Source organism: Carcharodon carcharias, chromosome 10, assembly GCF_017639515.1.
Source record: "Carcharodon carcharias isolate sCarCar2 chromosome 10, sCarCar2.pri, whole genome shotgun sequence".
NCBI lineage: Eukaryota > Metazoa > Chordata > Chondrichthyes > Lamniformes > Lamnidae > Carcharodon > Carcharodon carcharias.
This window is the reverse complement of record NC_054476.1, coordinates 145,527,876-145,541,719: the sequence shown is the minus strand read 5'-3', so window position 1 is coordinate 145,541,719 and position 13,844 is coordinate 145,527,876. Positions and strand designations below refer to the sequence as shown.

The 13,844-nt window shown below is 48.2% G+C and overlaps 1 protein-coding gene across 1 annotated transcript in view; it reads right to left on the bottom strand.

The window, feature by feature from the left end:
* LOC121282932 (pinopsin-like) overlaps positions 1 to 13,632 on the bottom strand; it is an 81,675-nt gene extending 68,043 nt beyond the window's left edge. Inside the window, exons 1-2 of the mRNA XM_041196755.1 lie at positions 13,176 to 13,632; positions 10,894 to 11,076 (exon numbers count right to left, since the gene is read on the bottom strand). Of these exons, the coding sequence (XP_041052689.1) occupies positions 10,894 to 11,076; positions 13,176 to 13,521 (529 nt within the window). The 5' untranslated portion in view covers positions 13,522 to 13,632. The remainder of the gene's footprint in view (positions 1 to 10,893; positions 11,077 to 13,175) is intronic.
* Between the last annotated feature and the right edge of the window lie 212 nt (positions 13,633 to 13,844).

Genomic DNA, 13,844 nt, shown 5'->3' with positions numbered 1-13,844 from the left:
AGAGCGCATGGAGGGAGCACACAGTGAGAACACAGTGTGAGCACAGAGGGAGAGCACACAGTGAAAGCACACAGAGAGCGCACACAGTCAGAGCACAATGTAATCGCACACAGAGCACATAGGGAGAGCACACAGTGAGAGCACACAGTGTGAGTGCACAGTGAGTATTCACAGTGAGAGAATACAGTGAAAGCACACAATGTGAATACAGAGTCAGAGCACACAAAGCACACAGTGAGAACACAAACTAAGAGAACACAGTGAACACACACAGTCAAAGCAAACAGTCCTAATATACAGTGAGAGCACAAAGTGAGAGCACACAGAGTGCACAATCAGAGCAGAGGTTGACAGAACGCCGTGAGGACACATAGCAAGAGCAAACACCTCATAGAGTGAGAGCACAGTGTGAAAATATACATTGGGACCACACAGTGAGAGCTCACAGGCAAGCCAAACAGACCGCAGATTGAGAACACACCTTGAGAACATACAGCATGAGCACACCTTGAGAGCACACCATGAGAAAACACAGTGAGAGAACACAGTGATTGCACACAGAGAAAGCACCCAGAGAGAGCACACAGTATGAGGACACAGTGAGTGCACACAGTGAGAGAACACAGTGAGAGCACACAGTGTGAATTCACAGTCTGAGCACAGAGTGAGAGCACACAGTGAGAACACAAGCTAAGAGAACACAGTGAAAACACACAGTGAGAGCACACAGTGCAAATACACAGTGAGAGCACACAGTGCTAATATACAGTGAGAGCCCAGAGTGAGAGCACACAGAGCACACAATCAGAACAGAGGTTGAGAGAACACAGTGAGCACACACAGTGAGAGCAAACACCTCACACAGTGAAAGCTCAGTGTGAGAAAAGACAGCGGGACCGCATAGTGAGGGTATACAGTGAGATCACACAGGGAGAGCACACTGTTTGAGCACACAGTGAGATCGCAGATTGTAAACACACATAGTGAGAGGATACAGTGCACATATAGTGAGAGGATACAGTGAAAGCAGGCAGTGAGAGCATGCAGTGAGAGCACACAGTGAGAGGACATAGTGAGATCACACAGTGTGAACACACAGTGTGAGCACACAGAGAGAGAACACAGTGAGAGCATACAGTGAGAGTAAACACACAGAGCACACAGTGGGGCCAGTACAGTGAGAGCACACAGTGAGATTGCAGATTGTGAGCACATAGTGTGCACACATAATGAGATGATAAGTGAGCGCAGACTCTGAGAGCATGCAGTAAGAACACAGTGTGCACACACAGTGAGAGCACACAGAGTGAGCAGACAGTGAGAGAGCACAGATAGAGCACACAGACTGTATACACATGCAGAGCACACAGTCAGAGCACCCAGTGAGGGCACACAGTGAGAGAACACAATGAGAGCATGCAGTGTGAATACACAGTCAGAGCACAGAGTGAGAGCACACAGTGAGAACACAAGCTAAAAGAACACAGTGAGGACACACAGTGAGAGCGCACAGTAAGAGCACAGAGTGAGAGCATAGAGTGAGAACACACAGTCAAAATAGAGGTTGAGAGAACGCCGTGAGGATACACAGTGAGAGCAAACACCTCACACAGTGAGAGCACCCAGTGATAAGACACAGTGAGAGAATACAGTGAGACCACTCAGTGAGAATGCACAATGAGAGAACACAGTAAGAGCACGTATTGAGGAACACAGTGAGTGAGCACGGTGAGAGCACACATTCAGAGCATACACTGAGAGCACACAGTGAGACCATGCAGTGAGAGGACTCAATGAGAGCACACAGTCAGAGCACACAGTGGGACCAGGCAATCCGAGGGTACAGTGGGAGCACAGAGTGAGAACACACAGTGAGAGCGCACAGGGAGGGCAGACAGAGCACACAGTGAGAAAATCAGGAGAACACACAGTGGGAGAACACAGTGAGGCCACACACAGTGAGAGTGCACAATGAGAGCACACAGTGGCAGCACACAGTGAGGGTGCACAGGGAGGGCAGACAGAGCACACTGTGAGAGCACAGTGAGAACACATACTGAGATGACACAGTGAAAGCACACAGTGAGAGCATACAGCATGAGCACATGGGGAGAGAACACAGTGAGAGCACACCGTTAGAGCACACAGCTAGTGCATGCAGTGAGAGCACACACACAGGGCACACAGTAACAGCACACAGTGAGAGTACAGTGAGCACACAGTGAGAGTACACATGGAGAACATACAATGAGAGCACCCAGTGGGAGCATGTGCTGCGACCACACAGTGAGATCACTCAATGAGAATTACACAATGAGAGCACACAGTGACAGCACACAGTGAGAGAACACAGTGATAGCACACAGTGAGAGCACACAGTGAGAACAAACGGTGAGAGAACACAGTGAGAGAACACAGCGAGAACACACATTCAGAGCATACACTGAGAGCACACAATGAGACCATGCAGCAAGAGGACTCAGTGAGAGCACAGATTGACAGCACACAGTGAGTACATGCAGTGAGAGCACACACACACAGGGCAAACAGTAACAGCACAAAATGAGAGCACAGATTGAGAACACACAGTGAGAGCACACAGTGAGACCACTCAGTGAGAGCACACAGTGAGAGCATGCAGTTAGACCACTCAGTGAGAATACACAATGAGAGCACACAATGAGAGTATACAGTAAGAGCCCACAGTGAGCACAGATTGAGAGCACACAGTGAAAGCACACTGTAAGAAAACACAGTGAGAAAACACAATGATAGCACAGAGAGAGAGCACACCGTGAGAATACACAGTAAGAGCACACAGTGACAACACACAGTGAGAGCATACATTCAGAGCATACACTGAGAGCACACAGTGAGAGCACACATTGAGAATACACAATGAGAGTACACAGTGAGCATGCAGTGAGAGCATGCAGTGAGACCGCACAGTGAGGGCGTGCAGTTAGACCACTCAGTTAGAATACACAGTGAGAAAACACAATGATAGCACAGAGAGAGAGAGAGAGCACACAGTGAGAGCACAGATTGAAAACACACAGTGAGAGCACACAGTGAGAGCACACAGTGAGAAAACACAGTGAGAAAACACAATGATAACACAGACAGAGAGCACACAGTGAGGACACACAATGATAGCACAGAGAGCACACAGTGAGAGCACACAGTGCGAATACATAGCCAGAGCATACATTGACAGCACAGAGCGAGAGCACACAGTGAGAGCACACAGGGAAGCCACACAGGCCACAGAGTGAGAACGCACCTTGAGAACAGACAGGCACGAGCATACCTTGAGAGCACACAGTGAGAAAACACAGTGAGAGAACACAGTCATAGCACAGAGAGAAAGCACACAGTGGGAGCACACAAGCAAGCCGAACAGACCACAGAGTGAGAACACACCTTGAGAACACACAGTGCGAGTGCACCGTGATAGCACACCATGAGAAAACATGGTGAGAGAACACAGTGATTGCACACAGAGAAAGCACACAGTGAGAGCACACAATATGAGGACACAGTGAGAGAACACAGTGTGAATACTGCATAGAGTGAGAGCACATAGTGAGAACACAAGCTAAGAGATCACAGTGAGGACACACAGTGAGAGCACAAAGTGCAAATACACAGTGAGAGCACACAGTGCTAATATACAGTGAGAACCCAGAGTAAGAGCACACAATCAGAACAGAGGTTGAGAGAACACAGTGAGAGAAAACACCTCACACATTGAAAGCTCAGTGTGAGAAAAGACAGTGGGACCACACAGTGAGAGTGTATAGTGAGAGCACACAGTGATAGCACACAGGGAGAGCATGCAGTGAGAGCACATAAAGAGATACACAGTGAAGATCACACAGTGTGAGCAGACAGTGCGAGCACACAGCGAGATCACACAGTGAGAGCACACAGTGCAAATGTACAGTGAGAGCAGAGAGTGAGAGCACACAGAGCACACAATCAGAACAGAGGTTGAGAGAACACAGCGAGAGCAAACACCTCACACAGTGAGAGCTCAGTGTGAGAAAAGACAGTGGGACTACACAGATGGAGCACACAGTGACTGCACTCAGTAAGTGCACACAGAACACATAACGAGAACACATGGTGAGAAAACACAGTGAGGGCATGGAGCGAGAGCACAGAGTGGGAGCATACAGTGAGAGCACACCTGAGCACACAGAGGAGCCGCACAGACCACAGAGTGAGACCACACCTTAAGAACGAGCACATCTTGAGAGCACACAGTGAGAGCTTACAGTGAGAGCACACAGTGAGAGCAGGGAGTGAAAGCACATAGTGGAACCACACAGTGTGAATACACAGTGAGAGGGAACAGTGACAGCACACACACAGGACACACAGTAACAGCACACAGTGGGAGCACAGATAGAGAGCACACAGTGAGACCAGTCAGTGAAAATACACAATGAGAGCACACAGTAAAAGCACCCAGTGGGAGCACACGCTGCGAGCACGCAGTGAGACCATTTAGTGAAAATACACAATGAGAGCACATAGTGAGAGCACATGGTGAGAGAACACAATGAGAGAACAAAGTGAGAGAGCACAGTGAGTACACACATTTAGAGCATACACTGAGAACACACAGTGAAAACATGCAGTGAAAGGACTCAGTAACAGCACGCAGTGACAGCACAGATTGAGAGAACACAGTGAGAGTACCCAGTGAGGGCACGCAGAGAGAGCATACAGTGAGAGCACACAGTTTGGCACACAGTGAAAGCACAGGGTGAGAGCACATACTGACAGCACATAGCAAGAGAACACAGAAAGAGCACACATTGAGAGAACACAGTGAGAGACAAAGTGAGAGCACACAATGAGAGCACAGCATATGAGTACAGAGTGAGAACTCACAGTGAGTGCACAGAGTGAGAGCACACACAAAGATCACACAGTGAGAGAACACAGTGAGGAGCACACTGTGAGCACACAGCATGTGCACACAGTGAGATCACACTGAGAGCATACACAGTGAGACCACACAGTGAATGCACACGGTGAGAGCACAGAGTGAGAGCACATAGTGAGAGTACACAGTAAGAGCACACAGCGAGAGCACAGCGGGAGGTCAGACAGAGCACACAGTGCCAATGCAGAGTGAGAACCACAGTGAAAGCACACAATGTGAATACACAGTGAGAGCACACAGTGAAAGCAAACATTGAGAGTGCACAGTGAGAACACACAGTGAGAGCACACAGTGGGAGCAAACAATGAAAGCACACAGTGGGAATATAAAGTGAGAGAACACAGTGAGAACACACAGTGAGAGCACAGAGTGAGAGCACATATTCAGAGCATACACTGAGACCCCACAGTGAGACTATGCAGTGAGAGCACACCATGATAGCACGCAGTGAGTGCACACAGTGACAGCACACACACAGAGCGCACAGTAACTGCACACAGTGAGAGCACAGATTACGACCACACAGTGAGAACACACAGTGAGAAGTCACAATGATAGCAGAGAGAGACAGCAAAAAGTGAGAGCACACAGTGAGAGCACGCAGAAAGAGAACACAGTGAGAGAACACAGTGAGCGACACAGTGTGAGTGCACAATGAGACCACAGAGTGAGAGTACAGTGTGAATGCATGGAATGAGAGCACACAGTGAAAGCACACAGTGAGAGAACACAGTAACAGACAAAGTGTCAGCACAAAGTGAGAGCACACAGTAAGAGAACACACTGAGAGCACACTGTCAGACCATACAGTGAGAGCACACAGTGATAACACACAGCAAGAGCACAGAGTGAGGGCGCACAGGGAGGGAACACAGAGTGCACATTGAGAACACGCAGTGCAAGCACAGAGTGGCAGCACAGAGTGAGTGCGCACACAGTGAGAGTATACAGTGACAGCACAGAGAGCATACACAGTGAGAGCACACAGCGAGATTACACAGTGAGAGCACAATGTGGGAACACAGTTAGAGCACACATGAGAGCAATCAGTGGGAGCACACTTTGCGAGGTCACAGTGGGAGCACACAGTGAGGTCAGACAGAGTATACAGTGTGAACAGACAGTGAGAACTACAGTGAGAGCGTGCAGTGAGAGCATGCAGTGAGAGCACACAGTGAGGGCACACAGTGAGAGCACAGAGTGAGTGCACACACTGACAGTACATAGTGAGAGCATACAGAAAGAACATACATTGAAAGAACACAGTGAAAGACACAGTGAGAGACACAGCATGAGAGTACAGAGTGAGAACACACAGTGAGTGCACAGAGTAAGAGCACACACAAAGAGGACACAGTGAAAGAACACAGTGAGGGGCACACTGTGAGCACACAGTATGAGCACACTGTGAGAGCACACAGAGAGCATACCCAGAGAGAGCACACTGCGAGAGAACACAATGAGAGCACACAGTGAGCGCACACAGGGAGGGAACACAGATCTCACAGTGAGACCACACAGTTTTAGCACACAGCGAGGTCACACAGAGAGCACACAGCAAGGGCACACAGTGAGAGCACACTGTGAGAGCACAGAGGGAGGTCAGACAGCACACAGTGCCAACGCACTGTGAGAACCACAGTGAGAGCACACAACTTGAATACACAGTGTGAGCAAACATTGAGAGTACACAGTGAGAACACACAGTGGGAGTTCAAAGTGAGAGCACACAGTGAGAGCACACAGAAAGAGATCACAGTGAGCGACACAGCATGAGCGCACAATGAGTGCATGGAGTGAGAGCACACAGTGAGAGAACACAGTGATAACATGCAGTGAGAGCTCACAGGGAAAGCACAGAGTGAGAGCACACAGTGAGAGAACAAAGTAACAGACAAAGTGTAAGCCTACATGAGAACACACAGTGAGAGCACACTGTGAGAGCACACTGTGAGAGCACACAGTGAGAGCACACAGTGATAACACACGGTGAGAGCTCACAGGGAGAGCACAGAGTGAGGGTACACAGGAGGGAACTCAGAGCGCACAGTGAGAACACACAGTGCAAGCACAAAGTGGCAGCACAGAGTGAGTGCACACACTGACAGCACACAGTGAGAGTATACAGTGAGAGCACACAGAGAGCATACACAGTGAGAGCACACAGCGAGATTACACAGTGAGAGCACAATGTGGGAACACAGAGTTAGAGCACACATGAGAGCACCCAGTGGGAGCACACTTTGCGAGGACACAGTGAGAACACACAACACAAGCAGAGTGGCAGCACAGAGTGAGTGCACACATTGACAGCACACAGTGAGAGTATACAGTGAGAGCACACCGTGAGAGCAGACAGTGTGAGCTGACAGTGAGAGTACACGGAGACCATAAACAGTGCAAGCATGCAGCGAGATTATACAGTGAGAGCACAATGTGGGAACACACAGTTAGAGCACACATGAGAGCACCCAGTGGGAGCACACTTTCCGAGGACACAGTGAGAGCACACAGTGCAAGCACAGAGTGAGAGCACACAGGGATGGCTGACATAGTACACAGCAAGAGCACACAGTGAGAAAACACATTCAGAGCATACAATGAGACCACACAGTGAGAAAACACAATAATAGCAGAGAGAGACAGCACAAAGTGCGAGCACACAGCGAGAGTACTCAGTGAGAGCACATAGCAAGAGCACGCAAGAAGAGCACACAGTGAGAGACACAGTGTGAGTGCACAGTGAGAGTACAGAGTGAGAACACACAGTTAGTGCACAGAGTGAGAGTACACAGTAACAGACACAGTGTGAGCACACCGTGAGAACACACAGTGAGAGCAGACAGTAAGAGCACACAGTGAGAGTACATAGTCAGAACATAAAGTGATAGCAGACAGTGAGAACACGCAGTGAGTGCAAATAGTGAGACCAGAAAGTGAGAGCACATAATGAAACCACAGAGTGAGAGCACACAGTGAGAGTACACAGTGAGAGCACACAGTGAGATCATAGAGTTCACCATGAGAGCGCACAGTGGGATCACACAGTGAGAGCACATAGTGAGAGAACCCATTGAGAGCACAGAATGAGTGCACACAATGAAAGCACACAGTAAGAGCACACAGAGAGATCAAGCAGTGAGGGGACACATTGAGATCACACACTGAGAACATACAGAGCACATAGTGAGAGCACACAGTAAGAATACAGAGCGAGAACACGCAGTGAGGGAACACGGTGACATCACAACTTGGGAGCTCGCAGTGAAAGCCCAGAGTGAGAGCAGACAGTGACAGCTGACAGTGAGAGCACACAGTGAGAGTGCACAGTAAGAGTATACAATGATAGCACAGAGTGAGAGCACACAGTGCAGAACAGGAAGAGCATGCAGTCAGAATACACAGTGAGATCACAGTGATAGACCACAATAAGAGCATACAGTGAGAACACACAGTTAGAGCAGACAGTAAGAGCACACAGTGTGAGTACACAGTCAGAACATACAGTGATACCAGACAGTGAGAGCACACATTGAGTGCAAACAGTGACAGCACACAGTGAGAGCATATAATAAAAGCACAGAGTAAGAGCGCACAGTGAGAGTGCCTAGTGAGAGTACACAGTCAGAGCACACAGTGGAAACACACTTTGACAGCACACAGTGAGAGTGGATAGTGAGAGTACACAGTGAGAGCACACAGTGAGATCACAGTCAGAGCGCACCGTGAGAGCACATAGTGAGAGCGCATAGTGAGAGGACATAGTGAGAGAACCCATTGAGAGCACATAATGAGTGCACATAATGAAAGCACACAGTGCAGAACACAGTGAGAGCACACAGGGAGAGCATGCAGTCAGAATACACAGTGAGATCACAATGATAGACCACAGTAAGAGCATACAGTGAGAACACACAGTAGAGCAGACAGTAAGAGCACACAGTGTGAGTACACAGTCAGAACATACAGTGATACCAGACAGTGGGAGCCCACAGTGAGTGCAAACAGTGACAGCACACAGTGAGAGCACATAATAAAAGCACAGAGTAAGAGAGCACAGTGAAAGTGCCTAGTGAGAGTACACAGTGAGAGCACACAGTGAGAACACACAGTGAGAGCACGCAGTGAGAGTACACAGTGAGAGCACACAGTGAGAACACACAGTGAGAGCACCCAGTGAAAACACACAGTGATAGCACACAGTGAGAGCACATAGTGAGAGAACCCATTGAGAGCACATAATGAGTGCACACAATGAAAGCACACAATGCAGAACACAGTGAGAGCACACAGGAGAACATCCAGTCAGAATACACAGTGAGATCACAATGATAGACCACAGTAAGAGCATACAGTGAGAACACACAGTTAGAGCAGACAGTAAGAGCACACAGTGTAAGTACACAGTCAGAACATACAATGATACCAGACAGTGGGAGCACACAGTGAGTGCAGACAGTGACAGCACACAGTGAGAGCATATAATAAAAGCACAGAGTAAGAGCGCACAGTGAGAGTGCCTAGTGAGAGTACACAGTCAGAGCACGCAGCAGAAGCACACATTGACAGCACACAGTGAAAGTGGATAGTGAGAGTACACAGTGAGAGCACACAGTGAGAGCACACAGTGAGAACTCAAAGTGAGAGCACGCAGTGAGAACACACAGTGAGATCACAGTCAGAGCGCACCGTGAGAGCACATAGTGCGAGCGCACAGTGAAAGCACATAGTGAGAGAACCCATTGAGAGCACAGAATGAGTGCACACAATGAAAGCACACAGTAAGAGCACACAGAGAGATCAAGCAGTGAGGGGACACATTGAGATCACATGCTAAGAGCACACGGAGCACATAGTGAGAGCACACAGTAAGAATACAGAGCAAGAACACGCAGTAAGGGAACTCATCTTCTCCAAAATAATGCCATGGATCTTTTATATCCACCTGAGATGGCGAACATCGCCTTATTTTAACATCTCATCTGAAAAACACATTTCCAACAGCGCAGCACCCCATCAGAACTGCACTGGACGGCCAGCCTGGGTTATGAGCTCAGTTCTCTGGAGTGGGGGCTTTGAAGCCACAACCTTCTAACTGAGAGACCAGAAGGCAACCCAGAGAGTCTAAAGAGAAAGGAGCTGGGGAAACACAATCACCTCCTCCAGAGTAATATTCTTTTGAAGCAAAGTCACATCATGTGAGTCTTGTGGCTAGTTTGTTTGCAGAAATAAGTGAGGGAGTTGGAGGAACTGAATAAAGTGCAGAAGAGATTTAGCAGGATGATGTCAGTACTGAGAGATTATTACTATCATGAAAGATTGAAAAGACTGGGGTTCTTTTCTCTGGAAAAGAAAAGACAAAGGGATGACCTGATAAGAGGGTCTTACAGATTATTAGAGGATTTGATAAGGTGGAGATGGAGAAAATGGTCATAAATATAAGATAATCACGAATTCAGGACAAACCTCTTTACTAAAGAGTGTTTAAATTGTGGAACTTGCTACCACAGGGAGTGGTAATAGTATCAATGCATTGAAGGGGAAGCTGGATTAACACAGGAGGAAGAAAGAAATAGAAGGAAATGCTGATGGGATGGGTGGAGGCTTATGTGAAAAACAAAACAGCATGGACCAATTGGGCTGAATGGCCTCTCCCTGTGTTATAAATTATTTGTGACTCTCTAGCCCAAAGGGCTGTAGATGCTTGACTGTTGAATATGTTCAAGACTGAGACTGACATGTTTTTGGACCTGGGGAATATGGGGATAGTGCAGGAAAGCTGAGCTGAGGTCGAAGGTCAGCCATGATCTTATTGAATGGTGGAGCAGGCAGGAGGGCCCAATGAGCATTTTCTGTTCTTATTTTTTGTGTGCTTGTGTGATATTTTGGGCACATGTGTTCGAGGTGGGTGTGTGTCCAAAGTCTTGGTACCTTACCCTCAGGTACGTAGCTACACCAGCCAAAGAGAGGTGGCACAGTCCAAGTGAATGACCAGATCCAGGTGAAGAGGCAGCCCCCCAGTGCGTGCCTTTGCTGGAAGCGAAAATCGCCCATCGGTTTGCAAATGACGATGTACCGCTCGAAGGCCAAGATCGCCAGGGACCACAATCCAACAATGCCTACTCAGGAAAGACAAACGAGACAGCTTAGCTTCACTCCCCTCCTCCTTTTCACCCCAATCCCACCCCCCTCTCTCTCTCTCTCTGTGCTTGTGACACTGTTAATGGGCTGGAGGAACACACAACACAGCCATGATCCCCCATCCATGGTTCCCCCCTAAAACACACAATGACAGCACACAGTGTGATCACACTGTGAGGGCACACAGTGACAGAACACATCCCCTTGCAGGGGATGAGCACAGTTTGCGCAGTTCTTCCTCTTCTCCCCCTCTCACCTACCACCCCACCCCACACCCCCCCAACCCCAGAGAACTTTCAGCACAGAAGGAGGCCATGTAGCCCATTGTATCTACGTTGGCCCTTTGAAACAGCTATCCCATTAATCCCAATCTCCTGCTCTTTCCCTCTGCCCTGTAAATTTTTATTTTTTTCAATATTCATTCAATTCTCTTTTGAAAGTCCCTACTGAATCTGCTTCCACTTCCCTTTCAGGCAGCACGTTCCAGATCACAACAACTTGCTGTGTCAAAAAAAATCCTCATGTTTCCCCTTGTTCTTCTGCTGGTTAAATCTGTGTCTTCTGGTTACTGACCCTCCTGCCTTTGGAGATAGAGTAAATAAGGAGAAACTATCAAAGATTTTCGTGACTTTGAACACCTCTATCAAATCTCCTCTTAACCTCGCTGCTCTAAGGAGAACAATCCCAGGTCCTCCCTTCTCACCACGTAACCAATGTCCCTCATCCCTGGTACCATCCTGGTCAACCTGCTCTGCACCTTCTCCAAGGTCTTCACATCCAGCATTGGAGTTTTTACCAATTGTCTGAAATCAGTGATCTCTGGTTCCCAACCCTCCTGCCAGCAATTCACTGATGGGCTGAGTTTTTTTTTCTCTCCTTTGCTAAGGCCCTCCTCTCATTTCCTGAAGATTTTGGTCATTCAGTGGGTTCTAATGGACACCGGACACCCTCTAACCAGGTAGCCGTTTCTTGACACCAATAATTCATCAGAGTATCATGGTCCAAGCCAACCTCACACTCACGCAATGTCCTTCTTTATGGATTTCCCTTGGCTGGGGTTGGGGAGTGGGGAGTGGGGTATGGTCATTGAATGATTGAATAGCTGATTACCCTTTCTGGAACCCATGGTCACTGGGGCTAAATATTGATGGAATATAATTGCCTGGAAGGAGATCAGCTGACTTGTGAGTTCAAGTGCACAAATCATCAAAAACTAGTAACCAGCTACAAACGGTGATGACCAGGGTTAGTGGAATGTTACCCTCTATCTCAAGGATACCAGGACAAGGAACTGATTCTTCAGTTGTACACAGTCTTGCTCAGATTCCATCTGCATTCAGTTCTGGGCACTGTACCTCAGGAATGATAAACTAACTTTGCAGGAGGTCCAGCAGAGATTCACCGGAACGACATCATCGTATCATTTCGATGTGAATCAAAGGGTTAAATTGGGAGATCAGGTTAAACATTTTTGGCTTGTATTTCCTAGAATTTCGAAGATTTTGGAAGTGCACTGAGCTAATCTCCCTGGGTGGAGGGGGAAGGGTGGGGAAGTCCGGAGGGAGCAAGGGGGCATAATCTGAATTTCAGAGCCAGGCTATTTGGGAATGATGTCAAGAAGCATGTGTTGACACAAAGGGTCATGGAAATCTGGAACTCTGCCCCCACTCCCAGAGAGAGGCAGGCTGGAGGGGTGGTGGGGGAGGGGGGGGTGGTTGGTGCTGTCAATTTAATTTTTCAAGACTGTGATTGAGAACTGCGTTGTTAAGCAAAGGATACGGAGTAAAGGATAGTAAATAGAGCGTAGAGATCAGCCGCAATTTGAGTGAACGGCAGAACAACTTTGAGTGGCTGAATGAGCAACTCCTGTTCTTGAAGCTCATGGCACAGTCCAGGGTCAAACCGGGTGTGTACGAACTTAGCTCCTCACTGAATCTGAGAAAAGTGGATTCCGAGCAGTGGGTCCGAGGGAGGAGGGGATGTCGGAGGCTCGGAGGTTGTGGGTTGGGGGAGGGGGGGCGGGGTGTGGTTGCAGAAGAATCCTGTGGAGGAATGGAGACACCTCAGGAACACTCACCTGTCAGAGACACCATGAAACCTTCGAACTGACATACCGATTCACCCAGCATGAAGTAGCCGTTAACATTGTTAGAGAAGCTGATGGTGCTGCCAAAGAAAGTGACCATCAGGTCAGCAACAGCCAGATTCACCAGGATATAGTTGAGTGGCGAGCGAAGCCTCTTGTACTTGATGGTCACCAGGATGACCATTCCGTTCATGAAGGTGGCCAAGATGACCACGTTGCCCATGAGAGCGGCCACAGCCATGTAGGTGCTCCTTGGGGCAACATCGGGCCACTGGGGGCCATGGAAAGCACCGATGGTGATATTGTGAGTGGTGATGGATCCTGTCGAAAAACCCATCAATCCTTAAGAGGGGAATTCGCGAAAGCCGAGTGTGTTGATTTGCTTTCTGTCTCTGCAGAGATGAGTTAGCTGATCATTATCCTGCACTGTACAGTCTGTAAGATTTGCTAAACCTTATTATAAAGCTGAAACAGCTTAGCAACTTCGTCAAATAGGTTTCTCTTTCTCCCATGTTGTAATCTTTCTTAACATCTATTTAAAAGAGCCGGCAGCTTGGAGGGGATTTCTTTTTAAAGTGCTTTCATTAATCAGGATTCAAAGAGTCTGCTGCTAATTTCCTTTCACTCTCCGTGTTGGCTCCGCTTGCTTTTATTTCCAAT